Consider the following 19980-nt stretch of genomic DNA (forward strand, 5'->3'; position numbering starts at 1 on the left):
ATCTATTCTACGGATATCCTCAGAGAGCACATGTCTACCATTAATGGATTTCTGAGTGATCTGTCAAGTACAACACAACTGATTATAAACCATGGAAATAGAGAACTTGAATTTTCATTACATACTTTTGTCACAACAATCATCATTCTACAATAAAATAAAACCCAACACCCTGTTCCAGAGCTTTAAGCGATTTACACTTGAAGATCAAACTAATTTTGCCTTCACCTTGTTGATCAGAACAGATGGGACCATGGAACTCCTAAGGCTTTGCCATAAATACTATACTCGGAGTCACACAGTCTGAGACAGCAGCGCCAGGGGCATGGTAAAAAGAAACAAGAGACAACAGTTTGGGTACTAGTTAAGAATAGGAGTTGCCAAGAATTTCCAGCTTCTGCTACAGCTTTCCTGTATAATCTTCAGGAAGTCATAGGAGACAGGTAGTGATTAAATCAGAGCTTGAGATGCACACATTTACATATTTTGACTCCCTTTACAATGCAGATCTAGTCTCTACTGAATGCTCCTTAATTCTTAAAGCGCCTCCTCAAGCTAACTCAACTGACCCACTACCAGGGGCTCAATACCGAGGTCTAAGCTTAGGCCTTTGTATCCAAGACAACATGCAGGCAGCAGAAGACCCATGCTCTTCCGACCAGCTGCTGGAAGCCAAGGAAGCAACAGTAATGCATCTCTAGTAGCAAAGATACAACGTGTAGGTTGCAGAGTGAATCAATCCCCTGGCCACAAGATCCTCTGAATAGCTATTTGGCTCCATTGACCGTATTTCCATAACAAACCGAGCCGGCACAATTGATGAAGGGAGCTCAGACACCTGAAGTTAAGCACCTTAATCCTGCACTGAAAAGTTTACAGACACACTAAGATATGGAAAGTTTTAGTCATTTTTTTTTGTTCGTTACATTGCAAGGTATTACATGGTGAAGAAATTGGGTCTACATATATGATGGGAATAATTTTTGAACACATAATATTTCTTACCAAAGACTAAAATGATGACATTAGACTTAGGATCTATAATAAATCTTGATGCTTAGAACATATTTGAATAATCACGGTCCCCTAGAAACATAATACACACTTTTAATATTCATCTGTGTACTTTCAAAATCATGTTTTTGAATAAAAAACACTGTAAAATTAATGGCCAAAAAACATGAAGCCAGGAGACTGCAGTTAGTAAAGATCAGGAATTATAAAAGGAACTATAGGAAATACTAGGGCTCATTTGTTTCAAGCTACCAGCTCAGCTACAGGCTGGCAACTAAAGAATGCTATGGAATAATCTCCAGTCACATGCACAAAACACATGCTTGAGTACAAACTGCCTAATGATGACAATATGCATTTTACAGAGCATAGTTTCTTGATTTCAAAAGAACCTTTAAAATATTAGTTAAGTAAATACCCATCAAGGCAAACTCTACAGTATTTACATCCTTCTGAACTAATGCTGTAAAGACCTGAAAATCAACCAACTTGGTAAATTCAGTGTAGGTTAAGTTCCCTGTAGGCTATAATGTCAGAATTATTTAATCCATTTTATTCAATAAATAAAGTAGAAAACCCCAAAACTTGGTTACTACTACAGAAAATGGTCCATGTACAAAGGTTTATTCTTTGCCAGGTCCATTTGGCTCATCTTTTTACCACCAGAGTAGCATGGACACAAAGCTCTCGGAAACCATTCAATGCTAGTAATACATTAAGTGACTCTCATGCCCAAATCACAAGGCATTTTAGCATGTTGTTCTCTTTCTCAGTCTTCTGATTTGTGTACTGCACTACATTCAACACATTTTCTGAAATATTACTACTGTATTACTGTTACAGACCAAACAGCTAACATTCCCACATATTTTTTTAACTGCTCCTTCCAGTTGCATTATGAATCCTAATGTTCACTTCCACATTATAAACCAAAGTAATTGATCTGTATCTTTTTAACACGTTTAAGTTTTGCAATACATCCTTATATTTAGTTTCACAGAGCTACCCAATGACGTCAGAGAGGTTCCCTAAAAGCACAAGCTTCCCCCCCAAAATTTTGACATTAGCCCTAAGATGTGTTCAGGATCAGCATATCATTCCAAAATAACCCAGGGGATAAAACTGTCATGTATGTCACTCGGTGCAGACAGGAGTGGACGCCAAAGGAAGAAATGTATGAATAAAATCTGTGTTCACAGAACACAACAATCTCAGTGCAAATGCTATCTCTTGGCTCAGCTAGCCCACACCACTTCTACTGTAATTAAATAATGTAAAGTTTGCTTTATCCAGAAGTCAGTCAAATCTGGATTCTTTAACTTTTACCCAAAGAATTCTGTAAGGTTGCCTGCTTGCAAGTAGTTATTTCTAAAAGAAGGAAACTAAGACTGCAAAATTGGATTCTATTATTTTTCCTAGATACAACAACTTAATTTACAATACAGTTTCAAAAATGTATCTATATGCCAAAGGCATACACAACTCAAACAGTTAAAGAAAAGCAATGCTGCTGTTTCAAAGAAAGACCTGGAAAAGAAACAGCACAGAGATGCTATCAAAAGCTATCCTTCAGGAGTCTCAAGAGAGCACTTCAACTGACCAAAGCACTCAAAGACAAAACTGTGCTGCTTTTCCAGGTTGAGGGAAGTTGAACCCTATTTCTTTTCCGGCCTACTATTTCAAATCACCACAGCAGCAAGCATCCTAGAACACACGGACACCTGCAACCCACTACACCACTGCTACACAGATGTCCCACAACAAGTCTAAAGCAGGCCAAGCTCATCCTGCCATGCGAGGGTGAAGTCCTTGCCCCCCTCTCCCTCTCTACCAGCACAAGCGTGCCTGTAACTGTGCAGGGAGCTGGATTAGAGTTTGTTGGTGTTTTTTTTTTTCTTCAAGCTCGTTTTGCTTTTACTGCTATTTAAAAAGTCAATAAAAAAACTGAGTCAATGTAGAGACTACAAGCCTACTAGAGAGCTGTGACTTTTGAACCAGAACTGTGTAAACAACGAGGAGTTACATACCACTGGAATTCAGGCTGAGAACTTTTTGCATATACTTATTTTCCCTTTTAACTCCATAATTTCTGCTAATTATAAATGATTTCCCCTTGTATTTCTAAGGGTTTCTTATGCAGTGAAATTACCTAACTAAATCAGACACAACTTCCAGAACAATATTTTCATTCAGTATTAAGAAACAGCAGGTAACCAACCTATTTAGCACACTGAACTATTTTCAATTCTGTCGTAAAACTAAATTCTTACTCCAGTTTACTAGAGACCACCACAGCTTCCCACACACCCAGCACAGGATATTCAAGCTCCAGTCACTAGCAGGTTAAAACAGTTTATAAAGCTCTGCATGCAAGCCACGCAATTCAGTTCAGAGTTAGAAGCATTACAATGCTCTCTAGCACAGAGCAAATCTTAGGGCCTGCAATATTAAAACAACAGAATAATGGCCAAGCAGTGTTGTTTTCTATGAGAAATGCCCAATTACTTAAGATAACATGAGCACAACTGATGCCTATACCAAAGACTGCTACATCCTCTGTAATTTCAAGCTCCAAAAGCTACTGTTTAATTTACAATTGCCCTGAGAGCTTTTATCACATCTGAGGCTGGTGTCTATTTTTCTAACTGAGAAACAGGAATAAATTGTGAAAATATGAATACATTTTTCAGCAATATTATTTGCACATCTGCCAGTATACACAGTTTTGGCATATTATACACAGATAACCACCAAATCACTCCTTGGTCATAGTATATAGCTTTCATGCTTAGTATACTTCTGTAGTCAGTGATCTGAGGAAATACCAAATAGAAAAAACACCTAGCAACAGACAGACGTGGGTCTGAAGTCTAATAGTAACTGGTATTCCCCACACCTTTCAGAAGAGTAAGTCTAGCATGTTAGTTAATCCCCAATCATCAGCAACACAATTTCAAGCCCACAGATTCTTTCCGCAGCTCCCATTCTCAATGTATTAAGCCCCACCACCTAGGAAAACCATACCCTGGTACTATTTGTCACACAGAGCAAAGACAAGGTGTGGATTGCTTTAGGGCCATCCATACATTCCGTTACTTCTTAGTTAAAAGCTCTAAGGGGAAGGCAGTTTGCCACATATTTGGGTCATAGGTTTAACATTGGGAGAAACTCAGTAATTTCAGTGTTTCTTAACAGATTATCAAAAAGTCAGCAAAAAACCTCAGAATCCACTAAGTGACTTACAACTACATGATTTCCGTATAAATCTGACCTGATAAGAAAACTTTACAGACTCAGAAGTAATAGAAAAATATGAGATTAAAGTGCTTAAAAGAGTGAAGAGTTCAAGTTCCATTCCCAATAAGGGCTTAAAACCTTACTTCCACCTCCTAGCTGAGGATAAGGTCTAAATCTCACAGCCTGTGGGATCCCACAGCCAGCTGTCCCCCTTTCTGCTGCACACACACCACCACCCACCAAGAAGAAATATCCAATAAAGCTCTTCAGCTGTGTCATCCATCTGCCTGTTCAAAGAATCATTTAATATTGTTTTGGTCCGTCTGTACCTAAGAGATATGGCATTAGTTTGTAATAACATAAGCATTAGAAAGATCTTTGAAAAGTGAAAACCAAAATCCTATTTAATTAAAAAAAAAAAAGGCACCAAGCTCTATTTTTCAGATCATGCCACTTTCTATCTCCTTACAGTATGGATTAAAAAAGAATTCGCTCAAATTAATCATTTGAGCAACAAGCAGAATTGAGAACTGCACTACTACTTTTATCAGCAGCAAGCCTATCAGCTAAACTAATTTTGCAAAATTTCAACAGTATTAATATAAAAAAATTAAAAAAAACAGAATAGACAAATCATTTTAGAAAGGACTGATGAAAACAAGTACCTGTGAGCAAAATTTCAGATCATGTTAGAAATTGGAGAGATTACTTAGAAGCAGTTTACCTTCATAAACTTTGGTAGGTAGGTACCTACCAAATCTAACAACTGCAATACAGCTCACAACTGTTAATTTTGGACTAGAAGTTTTTCAATAGCTTTATCACACCATGGTAAGTTTATTAAGTGACATGGAAGCATACACATCAGCTGCAAGATAAACTCATAAATTACAATGCATGTGGTAGTGATGAGGATAGTCTACTTACATTCCAAGTGAAGAAAGTGAGATTGTAAGCAGTAGGAATTAGTTTTAAAAAGCCTGTTTAAATACGGTTTAAAAAGCTGGTGCTGTTCCAAATCAGCAAGAAGCACATGCCATTCCTCTGATCGCTCTAGCTAAATCTAATCATGATCAGACCAAACACACGTGATTAATATACCTGTTTAGCAATTGAGATTTGACAGAAAAGGCCACCCATTTCCCTTAAACCAAGAACAAACCAAAACAACAAAAAAAAAGGCTTCCAGAAGCAAGGAAGTAAGATCGTTTCCTGCAACTGTCTCATACATCCTATTGTAGGACTGCTTTCACCTCAGACTTCTAAGTCCACAACTCACAGCAGAATCCTTAAGCACTTTCCAGTACTATTCCGTAAACCTACCCAAACTCCAGACGATTGTGAAAAACTATAAGTGTTTTTAATGAAGTAAACCATGCAAATCATTGTCGAGGTGTAAAATGGAACAACTCATGTCATACTTACACAAGAATATGATAAACATACTGAACAAGTATCAAGAACTGCACATGCAGTAGTTAACCTTCACCATGTCAATATAATGAAGTACTACTAATAATACTAGCTTAAGAATTAAACTGCCCATCTTCTCTGTAGATCTTGAAGAAAGTAAACATTAATACAGAGGGGAAACTTGTTCAGAGACCAAACAACTTAGCCACACAGTAATACACAGGAGAAAGTGGAAGCAGCACGCCCACCTCCCTCCAAAACCCACAGATAGATTTCTGTTCAACTGACCACAACTTTTTCTTATTTACATTTGACCACACACAATTTCTCAGTACTGATCACAACTTTCTCGTTTTTCTGTGACCACACACAATTTCCCAAAACACACCTGCATTTCTCTGCAACCTACAATCAATCGCATATAACATGCTCTGCTACAGTGTGTCACTTCATGCCTTTCAAAACAGTCAGTCATTAATAGATTCAATTAATCTGTTAAAGTGTGTGACACTTCATACCACATTAAACATGCTCACAACTAACTAGAACTAAAGTCACATTACACACGTAATTCCTTTCTTCCAAACAGGTACCAGTCTTTACCGTATTTTCCCAAGTACCTTTCTGTTTCTGCAGCTTAATCTGAGTCAATATATTAGCATTTTTTCCTCCCACTATCATGTAGACAAAACACTTTTTAAAATGGCAAGTGGCAAACTACCGATAGGAAAAAAGTTAAACTGACTGTGTAAACACACTAGAGAAACAGAGTCAAAATCTATACTTTAAATTGGACAGAAAAATTGTGGTTGCCCTTCAATTAAGTAATTCTGCCCATCAAGATTACTGAAGTCCCAGGCTGCACACGGAGTAAGCTGAGGTTTGACAAATAAAATATACAACCCTAATGGCGTGAGTTTATTAAGGAAATTTTTAAAAAGGGAGAAAAAAGTGACCTAAACTTCTCTGTCTCCCAAGCTTCCACCGTTGTAAACCATACCATTGGTAAGCCACATAACCCCCAAACCGGGGGTACGCTAGCGATCACCGGCGCCCCACCGTTAACACCGGCGGACACAGATGTGCAGCAGTAAGAGGTCACGTAGGCCGGCTCTGGAGCCGCACTTGTGAAAGCGTGTGCGTTCGTCACACGGCTCAGGCACGGACCCGACGGGAGGGCTGCGCGGCCCCAGGCGCTCCCACCGCGGCCGGCATGGCGGCCGTGCCCGACCGGGGCACTGCACGCCCCCCCACCCCCCGCAGGGGCACAGCACGGCCACCCCCCCGCAGGGGCACGGCATGGCTCCCCCCCCGGGGCTGTCCCCGCCCCGGTCCCCGGCCAGCCGCCAGCAAAGCGCTGCCCGCCAGGCGCCCGCCCGCCGGTGCGCCCAAGCCCTCGGCACCGGGCCCGCCTCGGGCGAGTTTCGTGGGGAGATGCCGAGGCGGCCGAGCCAAACTTTGTCTCTCCCAGGGAGGCCGCTGCGGGGGGTAAGCGGGGCTGCCCCCGCGTTGCCCGTCAGCAGACGACCCACCTCCCCAGCCCCGCTCCCGGGGGTGAGCTAGCCCGGCCCGCGTCCCCTGTCTCAACGGCGCGTTAAAAGCAACGCACGGACAAACGCGACATGCAAAAGCCCCGTCTCGGCACGGACAGCGCGGCAGCCATGGAGGACGGACCCCACTGGGGGCGACACGGAGCCGGGGGCGCGGGGGCACATAACGCCGGCAGCCCCCGCTCCGGCGGGGCCCCGCGGCCAGGGAGATCCCCCCGGCGCGACACCCGCCGCCCGGCCCGGCGCTCACCTCCTTGACGGGGGGGAATTTTTTCCGGCACTCCAGGCTCAGGCCCCGCAGGTCTCCCTGCATGTTTTCCAGCAGCTTCTTCACGGCTTCAGGGCTGCTGGTCCCGGACATGGCGCCGCCGGGCCGGCCCCGAGCCGGACGCTGTTCCGAGCCGTCAGGGGCAGCGCCTCCCGCTCCGCGGCCCCGGCCGACACGTCTGCGCCCGACACCGGAACCCGTCAGCCGCGGCCCCGGCCCCTTCCCCTCCCCCGCGGGCCGCCGCGCCCCACCCGCTCCCACAATGCCGGGCGCCGCCAGCACCGCGCGTCAGGCCGCGTCCGCACGCACGGCCCCGGGGCGGGGAGAGCGGCGGCGCCGGGCCCGAGCTGCGCCCTGACACGCTGCGGGACGGGAGCCGCGCCGGGCCGGTGCGAAGGGGCAGGAGGTGGCGCCGGGGCCCGGGGCGAGGGGTGCTGCCGGCGGGGAGGGCACAAACGGTGGCGTCGGTGAAGAGCGGCTGGGGTGGAGGGGGCGAGGGCCCCTGGCCCGGCCGCGGGGCGCCCGGGAGTGGTCGTTGGCAGCCACTGCCCCGCCGGGCGGCTGGGGGAGCCCCTCTCGCCGGGTTCTGCTCTGGGGGGAGAGGTCGGCGCTGAACGCGGCTTAAAAAAGCAAGAAGCGAGGTAGAGCTGTGAATCGCGAAGCTGTTGTGGTTCCTTCTGCGGGGCGGGCGGCTTGTGCCCTCCGCCGCCCGTGTGCCGGCGCCGCTCTCCGCGGTGCGCTCCGGGCGGAGCCGGCGTCGGCGCTTCGCTGAGAGGCTTTAGATAAACACAGGCCGGGCAAAAGCCGGGGGCGGGGGGGGCAGTCGGGTGCCGGGTACCTGCCTTGTCGCCGGCCGTGTGCCTCTGCAGCCCCAAAGCTTCCCACCCGGCTGTGCTTAACCCATTTCGAACGCAGGCACCCGCCCGCGAGCCCGAGCCCTTCAACCAGTGCCGCTGCCGGCGGCAGCGCTCCTGTGTGACCCGCCGCAGCAAAGGCCTCCCCGCCAGGCAGCCTGAGCGCTGCCTTCAGCATCGAGCGCTGGACGTTTCACGAGGGTTTGTGTCTCTGCAGGAATTATTTCTCCGTGTTCTGATTGCTGTAAACCCCGTACTGTGGTGGCTCCCCACCTGTAACGGAGCGTGGTTCCGTTGCCCTTCCACAAACCCAGGGAGCTGGAAAGCGTTTTTGAGCTTCTGCAGTCCTTTGCTTTTAAACTTGGGAATCTTGGGGAAAAAATCATGAAGAATCAGAGCACAGGAAATTTTTGCTGCCTTAGTATTAGTTTTATTTTAAATAAGGGCTTTGCTTCAGACTTCCCTGAAAGTCTTCAGTCTTATTCAGAGAATGCTCTAGGATTTCTTTTTGTCTTTCTGTGTGCATGTCTTGTAATGAAAAAGGGAAAAGAGCATTTCATAACTTTGAGCATCCCTCCATGTATATTGGTATTCATTTACTGTGAGATACTTTGCAAATCATATGGTAAACAGGGTCACACTGGCACAGCGTTGTTACACTGTACCTGTAGACATAAATCTTTAGGTGTGCTTTATGAGGCAAAAAGTGCAGGATTGCTTTATAAGTAATTTATTATTTTAAGACCTTTAGTTTTACATAATTTTCAAATTATTGACTGTTGACTTGACAGAACTGGATAAACGGATGTGAGTTTTTAAAACTGCATGTAGTACTGGCACAACTGAAAGGTGGTCAAACTTTATGTGGCCTTGGACAAGGAATTAGGATTTCACCCCTGTGTTTGCAAAATCAAACCCATGATTCTGTAACATTGTTACACTTTCAAAGTGCATTGGTCTGTGTATTCTCAAAAGCTTTGATTTTTACAGGCTTACTTGAAAAAAAACAAACCAAAAAAGCAAGACTGTTGTCTTCAGTAGAACTATTTACACGCTTAACCAATAAGCATTTTCCTCAGGATGTTCCCATTTAAGTGCTTCCGTTATGGGCTTCAATCCTGATGGCAATTCGCAGACCAGTCCAAATACCTTCATAAGAAATATGGGTGACTTGCTAGGAGAGTGAGTCAATTATTGACTATGCATAGTTATTTCTTAGGTAAGCTTTAATGATTTACTTCCTTGTTGTTGTTTGGACTTTTCCACCTATTTACTGTACATGGTGAGCTGCGGGCATATTGGTACTCTCTGAATCTACTTGTCTGCTTAAACTAAAACAATTTAAATTTCTTGTGAAATGAGGGTCAGTAGGCTGTTCTATAACACTGCCTTTCTTACAAAAAGGGAGCAAGTATTTTGGGTAGAATTTGTCCAAATGTCACATCTTGAGTTAAAGCATCCTACTGTCATTATTATTCCTGTAATCAAAATGAGGAAGATGAAGAAAACTGTCATATGACCGTATTTCCCAGTTGACAATGGTAAGATAAGTCAGAATAATTGAGATTAATCACATTTAAAACAAGAAAATTGGTATGTATTAGATGGTATCTGCATACGAATTTCCTGCAAATCTTACTGTTTTGTTTAACCAGACAAGACTACCATAAACATTGTTTGGATGGGGGGCTACTCTTACATCATGAATGCCTGATAAGTTAACTTAAATGAAAAACAGATGATGTTTTCCTTAATCAAAGCCATAGCAGTAAATTTTTCCACCCTTCCTCACAGAGTAATGCCAAATTCTGAAGTAAAAGTACTGAGGGAATAGATGATTACTGCATTTGCGTAAAATTGACATCTTGTTGCAGTATGATTTTTTTGATGGGGATTGTGTGAAAAATTGTAAAAATAATTAAGAACAGTAGTGGTAAATATTTTTAATATAAACTATTACACCTCTTAGAAATGTTTTATGTATTGTTTGTGTTGTAATTTATACTGTTTGTTTATACAAAGTGATGGTTTCTTGAGAAAAAGCAGATTATGTCATGTTAATTTTTATCCTGTTAACTTGTACTTGCTGATTATCTGTCTTATTTCAGGTGTGTAGTGACATAGAACTTGGAGCATGCTACAGGCTTTCTGTATTTGTAACAGCTTGATAGCCACCCTGCCACCTCTATTAAGTGTAACATATAAAAAAAAAATTAAAGCTGCTTCTGGCTGACGTTCCACCCTTTTCACTAATAGCAGTTTGCTCAGTGCTCAGTGTTTAGATCAAGGAAGAAAAGGACTGTATGATACTCCTCTCAAGCAAAAAATATTAACATTCTTGATTTTTAATATAATTTTCTTATTACATTATAGAATCTTAGATGTATTAATGTGCCGAGATGCATGAAAAAAAAATTTACTGCAGCATTCTAATTGCCTATTACAATGCCCTGTGCTTAGCTTTCAGTCATTCACTGTTCTCTCCTCTCTGCAGATTAACAGCACCCTTTAACTATGTCAGACAAAACTGGACATTCAGTTGTAATAGTACCCAACTCACAGTACTGGAATGCAAAAATAATCTTAGGATACTGTAACAGTATATTCCAGGAAATTTAGTCTGCTTCTAAAATTGAGATTATTATGACTTTTTAGTGTCACATAATTTCTGTTTATACATTGTGACACTTTTTTAACCAAGCAGAGCACTCGTGAATTTGGTCAGACCTTCTGTAGTTCAGGATCTTAGTAAATTTGGTATAGAGTTACTTTAAATAAACAACTTGTCTATTAATTAGAAGGGGGGTTATAGGTTAAGTGCAGTCCCCTTCTTCTCTGAAGACCATTCTGTGTTTGATACTTAAATTGCATTGACTTACTTTAAAATTTGTTCTATTTTCATACTTCACTTTTTATCACTTACATTTATCATACATATATCTTTAACTACCAGCTTTGACACTCAGTCTGCTTAGCATTGCCAGCCAAATACAACGAGATGGCTCATGGGTCTGGAAATGAATCATACAAGTGATTGCAGAATGGAAAACTCAGATCAGCTGAACACAAGAATTGGGAACTATACATGTGCCTGAATCTCAGGCACATCTCTTAGTGAGAAAGATTATTTTGTGTTTGTTATAATGTATGCCTTTTGTAAATGCAGAAGATTTATTAGATAGTTCAACTGCTCTCGTTTAGCTTATTTAAACCAGCCAGGATCCTTTTAAGTGATACTGATTTGATTGTGAGTGTGACTTACTGTAGTTGCATTTCATTGCAATAGATACTATTGCATGTATTCCTAAGCCGCCTGAGTAAAAGCACTTGCCTGTCTTTTGGTATGTTTTAAATGTCTCTGTTTCATTCAAGTCACTTTTGACTCAGAAAGTGGAGCAGCACATGTGGGCATCTCTGAGGGCACATTTTTCACTAGCAAGCTAAAAGTGCTAGTTAGCTGTTAAGCTAACTTTGTACTGTGTTGCAATTATTAAATTGTTGTTTGCTTTGTTATTAAATTGTATGTAATTTTGTGATGGGCAGTGGGTGATTGAAATAATTCCCTGTAGCTTTATGGCCCTAATTACCAGCAAAAATGCTCATGAGACCTGTTGTGATTCGTTAAATTACCTGTTGGAGCCAGTGTTAGTGTTCATTCCAAATGATGCGCATCAGTCCATTTGATTCAATTAAACATGGATAACATTTGGCTGTATTAATTTCAGGTGTTTAGTTCTAATTACAGTCCATCCTGATAGATGTATCCAGTTGCAGGCTTTGGATATAAGAACAGGGCTCTGTCACTGTGTTATACAGAAGCAAAACTTTCAGATTTCACTGTGGGGACGAATGGTTTCATGCTGATGGGAAGAATCATGGCTTTTCTTCTGAGTTCCCTTTACTAACACTCCTGTATACTTTTGTAACTGATACGAATCTATACATAGGAACAGTACTAAACAAACTTTGGGATATGAAATATCAATTGTGTGGTCAAGTAAAGGTGTTCGCAGACATCTCTGGTTGGGTTTTGTACTGCAGAGTTAAGAATCGTGATGGAAAAAAAATGCCTCATAGCAGATTGAACATAGGCATTGATATCAAAAGGGAAGTTAAATTTTAAATTAGAGAGAGATATGGATTAATAACAAATACTTGTAGTCTTTGATAAAAACCTATCCATTGTATTGGTCTGTGTAAGCACAAAGAAGCCCTACACACATACTTTACTATGTGAATGCTTCAAAAGCTCTTTAAATTGTGGACACAAGAAATGGGGCAAGAGAGTGTTTCTGTTGTGGCCACAAATGGGTTAAAAGCAGAAGTAATAATCTTCCCGCTAGTACCTGGCATTCTGTTTTGGTTTTGTTTTGATTTTTTACAGAATAGAAGCGAAGCCCTTGTTCCTTTAGGATGTGGCTGTATGAGGAAGTTAGACCTACCAGCAGACTGAAAAATACTTTTTTTCCTGCATGAACTCCTTGTAAATTTAGCCTGTGTTCCTTTCTGTGTAGGTGTGAGCATATATGTACATATTAGTAAACACTTTGTTTGTATATTTGCAGTTAATACACATTTTATTTTGTTTAGTCAACTAAGAAAAGCAGTCCCTGCTGCTGCCTGTCGGTGAATCATCCTCTTTGTCAGTAGCAGACTATCAGTAATTATGTCACAATATCTTTAAGGACACAGACAAAAACGTGAAGTAGCAATGCCCAAAATGTCAGACCTATGACACGCATTAGATACCCCACGGTGATTGCCTGTGGGGTTACAGAACGAACACTTCAGGGCCTACACACCCTTGGATGCATGGCTCTTGTGTAACCAGCCAACAAAAGCGTTTTCCCAATTTTTCCTGCTTGAATGTTGTCCAAACAGATTCTCAAAGCAGGGAGGGTTGTTTTGCATTGCCCTTTAGAGTTCTGGTAATTGAATCAGATGAACCTGTTAATGTCTTTTCTGAGACTGAACTGCTGTCTGCTGCCTGAATTAATACGTTGCTGTCTTAGAGTTAACAGTGTAGCAACAGGCGAACAGGTACATGATATTCACAAAATCTCACCAGCAGCTCCCATACCCTTCATACTTGCAACTGAGCGTGAGTCAGGACAGATTAAATAACTTTTCCAGCTCACACAGGAAGTATGTGGCTGGCCAGGGAAACAAACCTTGCTCTGTGCGTTACACTGAATCTGTCTTTCGGTCCCTCGCATAATAAGTGGTATTTATTAGATAATGGTATTTATTATCTATTCAGGGAGCACCCGTGATTTTTTCCCTGCATGGCATGTAATGCAGTCCATTCATAGTACCTTTTTTTCCTGCAACGCAGTCCACTCATGGTACCTTTTTTTCCTGCCAAGTGTAAAAAATACACACACACACAAAAAAAAAGAAACTGTGATGGAGATTTTACTTGACAGTTGTTTACACTGAAAAACCTCGTGCTGACCATCCCTGCTACCACCTTAATAATTAGCCATGTGAGGTCATGGTCAGCAGATAAAGAATCTTCAGTGATGCTGCACTTCTGATCAGACTTTACTGCGGTCTTCATGTCCATTATTAGTAATTTTCATTTAGAAATAAAGGCATAGATGTGTTGAAGCAAAATAATTGTGGTTCTAGGCAGTGTTATTTGATCCAGAGCTCTTGCAGCGGACAGTGGATTCAGCTGCACTCTCGGGAGTCTTCCTGCGTTACCTTGTTCTGACTGCAGGATGTGTAATGCAAAAATGCCTGTCAGGAATGTCAGACATAGGCATTGCGCTGCAGTCTGTTTATTTTGCCACTTTCTCACCTATTTGCCAAAAACCTCCCTACATCTTTTTAGTCGTTTCTTTTTTATCTCTTCTTCAGCTTGTATGAACATTATGGATGTTGTTCCAGACACTTAGTAACCTACAGACAGTCTGCTAATCACAAAGCAACACCAGAGGGGAGAAGGGTGTCCCCCTGTGTAAAAATAATTCTTTTTGGCTGCTGCATCAGGGAGGAGAAGGCAATGGATGCTTTCTCCAGGCTCTAGTGAGTCCTTTAGGATGATCATTTCAGATTGCAGACCTGGGGCTGCTGAGTGATACCATTACTACAGGAGAGTTTTGATCTGCTGAATGGATGTTAGGTCCTTTGTGTTAGGGGTGGCCTCTGTCTGCATAGCCAGCATTGCAGTCATATCTATAAAATGCAGAAAATAATTATAAAAATAGATACACTCGCTATACTCACATAAGTAGCATGGAGGCCAGTGCACTACATAGGTATTCTTTTCTCAGTGCCATGACCACACTGCTGGCATGACCATCTTAATGTGTAGCTAACTCAGACCAGCCTAGAAAAGACTCAGTATGGACATGTACTTCTGAGAGCCTCCACAACTGTTCACAAAGATAACTGAAGTATGGCCACTGTTAATTTACAGGCAGTTCTTTCTGTAAACCGTAAGGATTAGAGATTTCTTATAGAAGAGATCCTGATGGAGAACTTTCTGGTATAGAGGCCTCGATTTACCTTCTATGTTGCACTCATCTTTGTTGCTTTATGAAGATGATAGACCTCTTATTTCATTCAGAGGACTCTGCTGTCGACATAAATATTTGTATGGCTGTATGTGTGGCTGTGTTTGTAAGCAGCAGCCTGAAAGAAATACTCTGGTTGAGTAAAAACAGATAAACAGAATGAACATACTTCTTGAGGAATTTGGAAGACAGCCAAAGAAATCCAATCGTCAAGAGCCAAATGCTTTCCTTTGTAGCAGAACAGCTATGCAGATCACCTCCACGCATGAGGATGTATTCCCAATAACACAGGGTTATACCATCATATGCATCTACGTCCTGGGTCATGTGCAAGCAGATACCTCCATATCCAAGGATGCATACATGTTGTAATTTCATAGTCAATACTAGTATTTTGACAGCATTTCTAGAAATTATATTCAGTATTTCACAAATGGGGAACCCCTTTCTGGAAGCTACTGTCAGGGCATCAGTGGATGAGCTTGTCTGTCTCCTCATGCTGGTGCATGGATGCACTCACTCTTGGCTGACCACTGGCTGGATGTGTAGGGAATTCCAGGTCTGAACACTTGCCGTTCCAGCTGAGAGCCAAGCCCTTGAGCTACTGAATGGATCATTAAATGGGATGTGAAACTTGTTCAGCCAGTCTGAGCCCTTATTTCCCTTTGGCAGCATGGTCATCAGTAGATTCCTATGGGTGTTTATTTCTAGGGGCCTTACTTCCCTGTTCCAGTCATAACTAACACAATCGTGCCATGACCTACGAAGATTTGATAGACTGATTATAAAATTAGAAGTTAACATGTACTAAGTATTGACAAATTCTTTATGAAATGGCTGTGCTCCTGACTAGCTCAGCCACACTTCAGTTTGGGGGATACACATGTCTGGTGGGCTTGCAAGTCTTATTTTGTTGGAGAGATCATAGGAAGGCAGGACCAGCCTTACTGACAGCTACAAGAGGGTTTCAAAGAACTTGACACTTCATTCTTTTTCTCCTTCAGGATATTTGGAGCCTTCCTTTGTAAACCTGTTCCTCAAAATTATTAACACAGTTCCTGCTTTCAAGACATTATCCAATACTTGGACACATAAACTGCAGTCTTCTAGATAATGACTAGGTAAGGACTCGTCAAAAAATAATATGTCACTCCTATTACTGTCTTATTTCAAAATGTCCTCATAATGTACTACAATCACCTCTAGCTTATTTCCTTTCTACTGCTTTTCTGCATCTTTCACTAAGAAGTTAAGCCCATTGCTAGGCCAAATTACTTTTTTTTTTTCTTTCCCTACAAGGCAACCCAAAGATTATAATTCTCAGTCACCTGTTAGTGATTTTTGGCAGTATTTGCTTTTTTTTTAAATCATAGTACCCTGATTTTTTTTAGAATGTATTTGAAATCCTTTACCACCTCCTTATGGGTATCCTACAGCTACTTTCTCATTACATTCATCTTTTCTATTAATGCAGTATAGCCTTTTCCATACTCCTGCCCTTGTCTTAGCTGTGATTCATCGTTTTCACATACATTCACAGTTCTGCATAATTTCTTCCTCTTTGTCATGAGTTTTTTGCTTTTGTTTCCTACTGGTGTACAGTCACATTGGATTACTTGATATGTTTGTTATGGAATGGAATATGGAAATTTAAATCTTAAAACTGGTTTGTTTCCTTTTATTTTTAACTGTACATTTGTTTACAAAAATTTTGGGATTTATATTGGTTAAATAAATTAAGTTGTTATATCTATGTGGGCTTTTTATTTCAAGGAAAGAATACCATGTCTGTCAAATTTAATAATGTTGTCAAATGCTACTAGGAAGATGGGGATGTTATATTCCATCACACTTGATATTAAAGGAGTGATTTATGTCATAAAAATAAGATTTCTAAATTAGAATTTCAGACTGAGCACAATGTTAACCAAACAGAAATCCAAAGATTAGAAAGAGAGGATAACCAAATGCTTCCCATAGCAAGTAGTTATACAACCTTTTATGATTTATCTCTTAATCTTTGCCACCTTATCTGAAAAATATTACAGAAATATCTAAGGTTACATTTCATGAAGACAACTTTTAAGGCATTATTTCCTATACCAAAAATCAACACATACATCTCATTTCCTCCAGCTGTGTAAAAATAAGTTAATTCAACAATTCAGGATATTTTATTTAGAAAGTTCTATTGTCTCTGTCCCATAAGTTGATTGTGATTATTGTGTATTATAGGCATCAGCAATCTGAATATTTTTAATATGTTTGATCAAAACATTTCCACTGACTTCATTGCCCAACTGTAGTTTGTTAATCTAAAATGTTCATAACATTTTTTTAGTTAAGAATTTGGAAACAAAAAAATTTTTAGTATATGAATGATTTTCTTTTACAGTAATCCCCAAAATGTCCACATGGTGCAGAGGCCAAAACCTCACAGGTAGCAGAGTATTTTTTCTCTGTAAAAAATGTGAAAATGTAAAAGATGTGAAAATCAAACTGCCATTGTCAGCAGTCCTAGTACGCTTTTTAAAAATGTCTGAATCTAGGTCTCAGCTCTAGAAGTTGTATTTAGGATCCATGTCATACCTGGCAATTATTCAGGACGTCAGTCTCACCAAATAAATAGGTTATTTAGACACTGCATTTAATTCAATGAGCAGCTATTACATAATGCATAATTAGTCAACATGACTAAGGTGTTTTGATTTGGCAAATACTATAGAGTAGCAATACTGTGTAACTTTTATTGACCCGTTCACTTGCAGCTGCATTATATTAGAGTTTATGGAAGCTGCTGTTTCCCCATTGGAATGGGGGAAGCAGAACTCAAATAGAATCCAACTACCTTTTCCTCTTACTCAGCAAATTGCCCAAGGAAATGAGTCCTATATGAGCAATCTTAAACTTTGTGTATCATATGACTGAGAAACATACTAGTGAGTTGGCAGAAGGGGTATTCTTCATATTTGCTTTGAATAGGTATAGATAATACAGAGTTAATAATTACCATCCCTGCGCTTTGCAGACTTCTCAGCTGAGACACACATTTACACAACACCCCACAGCGCAGTATGTATTTCATAACATTAACAGATATCAAAAACAAGCATAGCTCATCTGAATTCTTTCCAGACACCTTTCGCTGTCTTTTGGAAAATGCCTTTGTGCCCCTAGAGCCAGCTGCAGACCTTGTTCCAGCCGTACGATGTGTGGGTTTTGATTTTTGTTTTTGAGGAAGCATGCATTTTTCAACAGGGGCATGTCTGAACCCGTTGTTGTGCTTTAACAGAAACTGTCATGCAAATATCGTCAGGGATGCTCTTCCAGCATTGCAAAGAAGGAAAAGGGAGATGCGTATTTCAGTTTAGGTGGTAACCAGGGGGAAGAGTTACTTTGAAGAAATGACAATAAATCAAAGGGGTTGTTCAGATGGGATTTGGAGCAGCTCCATGAGTTTAATTTGTTAGTAGCAATGGTACAGGAAGGGAAGAAAAATCATATGTATTGCTACCCTGAAACCTATGTTAATGAATTCTTAAAGCACTGGTGAGCGAAGGCGGCCTTCCCTCAAACCCCACTGAGCTCACAGCAAACTACCCACAGATTCAGGCCTCCGTTCAAAACTTTGAAGTGATTTTTAAGTGGTGCCATTAGGTCTGAAGAGAGAAAAGCATTTCTCTGAAAAAAGAAGGGTTTTTACAGATTCGCAGATCTCAAAGCTAAGTCGGGTGGCTCAGACCAAGCCTCCACCCCAGCAGGGGAAGGGCCCTGGTGTGCCCAGGCCACCTCCCTCCCCAGCCCAGGGAGGGCACCCCCCCAGCACCCACCGCTTACCTCCGGTGGTTGTTCCACTGGCATCTTTATTCTGCTTCTTAAAAAGTAATTGCACAAAAGACTCCCACACTTACCTCTATTTTCAGATTGTCTGGTTTCAATTTGAACCATTAGTTCTTTGAACGTTTCTCCCCACTGCAGTACCCCCTGCATACAGCCACTCCCACCCCCCCAGTATCACACAGAAATCGAGGCACTTCTGAGAAAACAATTCTTTGTATCAATTACTGCAAATTTATTTACTCAGGGGTTTGAATATTTTTTTTCTGTAACGTCTCCCAGGTTACAGTCTGACCTTTTAAAAGGTAGTAACTCAGATGGTGTGTTTTCCCAGGATCCTTACCACAGCCCTCAAAGATTAAGTCGACTTATTTCTGCTTACGTATCCAAGGCGGGGGGGGGGGGGGGGGGCAGTATCTTAGGCCACTGTTTCACATCGGGAGCTCACGCTGAATTGCCACCAGGGCTGAACAGGTTTTAGGGGTACTTACTACTTTCTGCTTTCTGTAGAAATGATTTAGTATTTTACACACTGAGTAAAAACATTAATTTAAGACCAAGTGCCACCAACTTCTCCAGTCATGCCCCTATTCCACAATGATTTCCTAATGGAAACTGTTTTGAGATTGTTGGTCTGTTTCTAAACTTTGTATTGGGTGATACCGCGTAACACTCATGTTTTGATGAAAGTAATGTGATACTTGAAGCAATACTAAAGTACCAAGCAGTTAAATAATTCTAGTTTATCAACTGTTTTTCAGTCACTGCCCCCCGCCCCCGGTAACTAAACTTACTTTTCATAAAACCATACTGACTGATGCGAATGCTTTATCATCTGAATCTGGTATCAGCTTTTGCATTATTTGGCTGTTAATGCTATACAGCATATAGTAACCCAGTTCATTAACTAGGGAATGTGATAAATTGGTCATAGATGCGGCACATTTCGACTCTTCTGAGGCTTCCATGCTGTTCCAAGGTTTAATTTTTTTCGGTAAGACATGTCTCCCTGCCTGCCCCAGGAACACACAGTGCCAGTAAAGCATGCAATGTTGAAACTAAGAAAGAGGAACTGTTTTCACTGTTTACCCCTCAAGGAAAAAGAACTAAAAAAATCTGCAGAGAGCAGTTTGCCTGCAGACTAAGAATATGCTTATTCTATCAGATTGAGCTTTCATATTGTTTCACTACCTTTATAGTGATTATCTTTGTCAAAATAACTTGTACTTGGAAACAATGAGAAACCATACACTGAAATTACAGTCTGACATCAAAGAAGGTGGCAT

The 19980-nt window shown here is 41.3% G+C and overlaps 1 protein-coding gene and 1 long non-coding RNA gene across 4 annotated transcripts in view; one reads left to right on the plus strand and one right to left on the minus strand.

Moving 5' to 3' along the window:
* The window catches only part of MON2 (MON2 homolog, regulator of endosome-to-Golgi trafficking), a 73985-nt gene extending 66284 nt beyond the window's left edge, over window positions 1–7701 (minus strand). For 2 of the 3 annotated variants that reach the window (XM_055807535.1, XM_055807534.1), the window contains exon 1: window positions 7465–7700. In XM_055807535.1, the coding sequence (XP_055663510.1) occupies window positions 7465–7575 (111 nt within the window). In that variant the 5' untranslated portion in view covers window positions 7576–7700. Of the gene's footprint in view, window positions 1–7464 lie in introns of all 3 variants that reach the window. The other variant, XR_008747712.1, reaches the window with a different exon arrangement.
* Window positions 7702–7825: 124 nt separating this feature from the next.
* Window positions 7826–11689, plus strand: LOC129784700 (uncharacterized). Its single transcript, XR_008747714.1, has 2 exons — window positions 7826–7871; window positions 11290–11689. It is a non-coding gene; the product is annotated as an uncharacterized LOC129784700 (long non-coding RNA).
* Window positions 11690–19980: the final 8291 nt, after the last annotated feature.

Source organism: Falco peregrinus, chromosome 6 (genome assembly GCF_023634155.1).
Source record: "Falco peregrinus isolate bFalPer1 chromosome 6, bFalPer1.pri, whole genome shotgun sequence".
Lineage (NCBI taxonomy): Eukaryota > Metazoa > Chordata > Aves > Falconiformes > Falconidae > Falco > Falco peregrinus.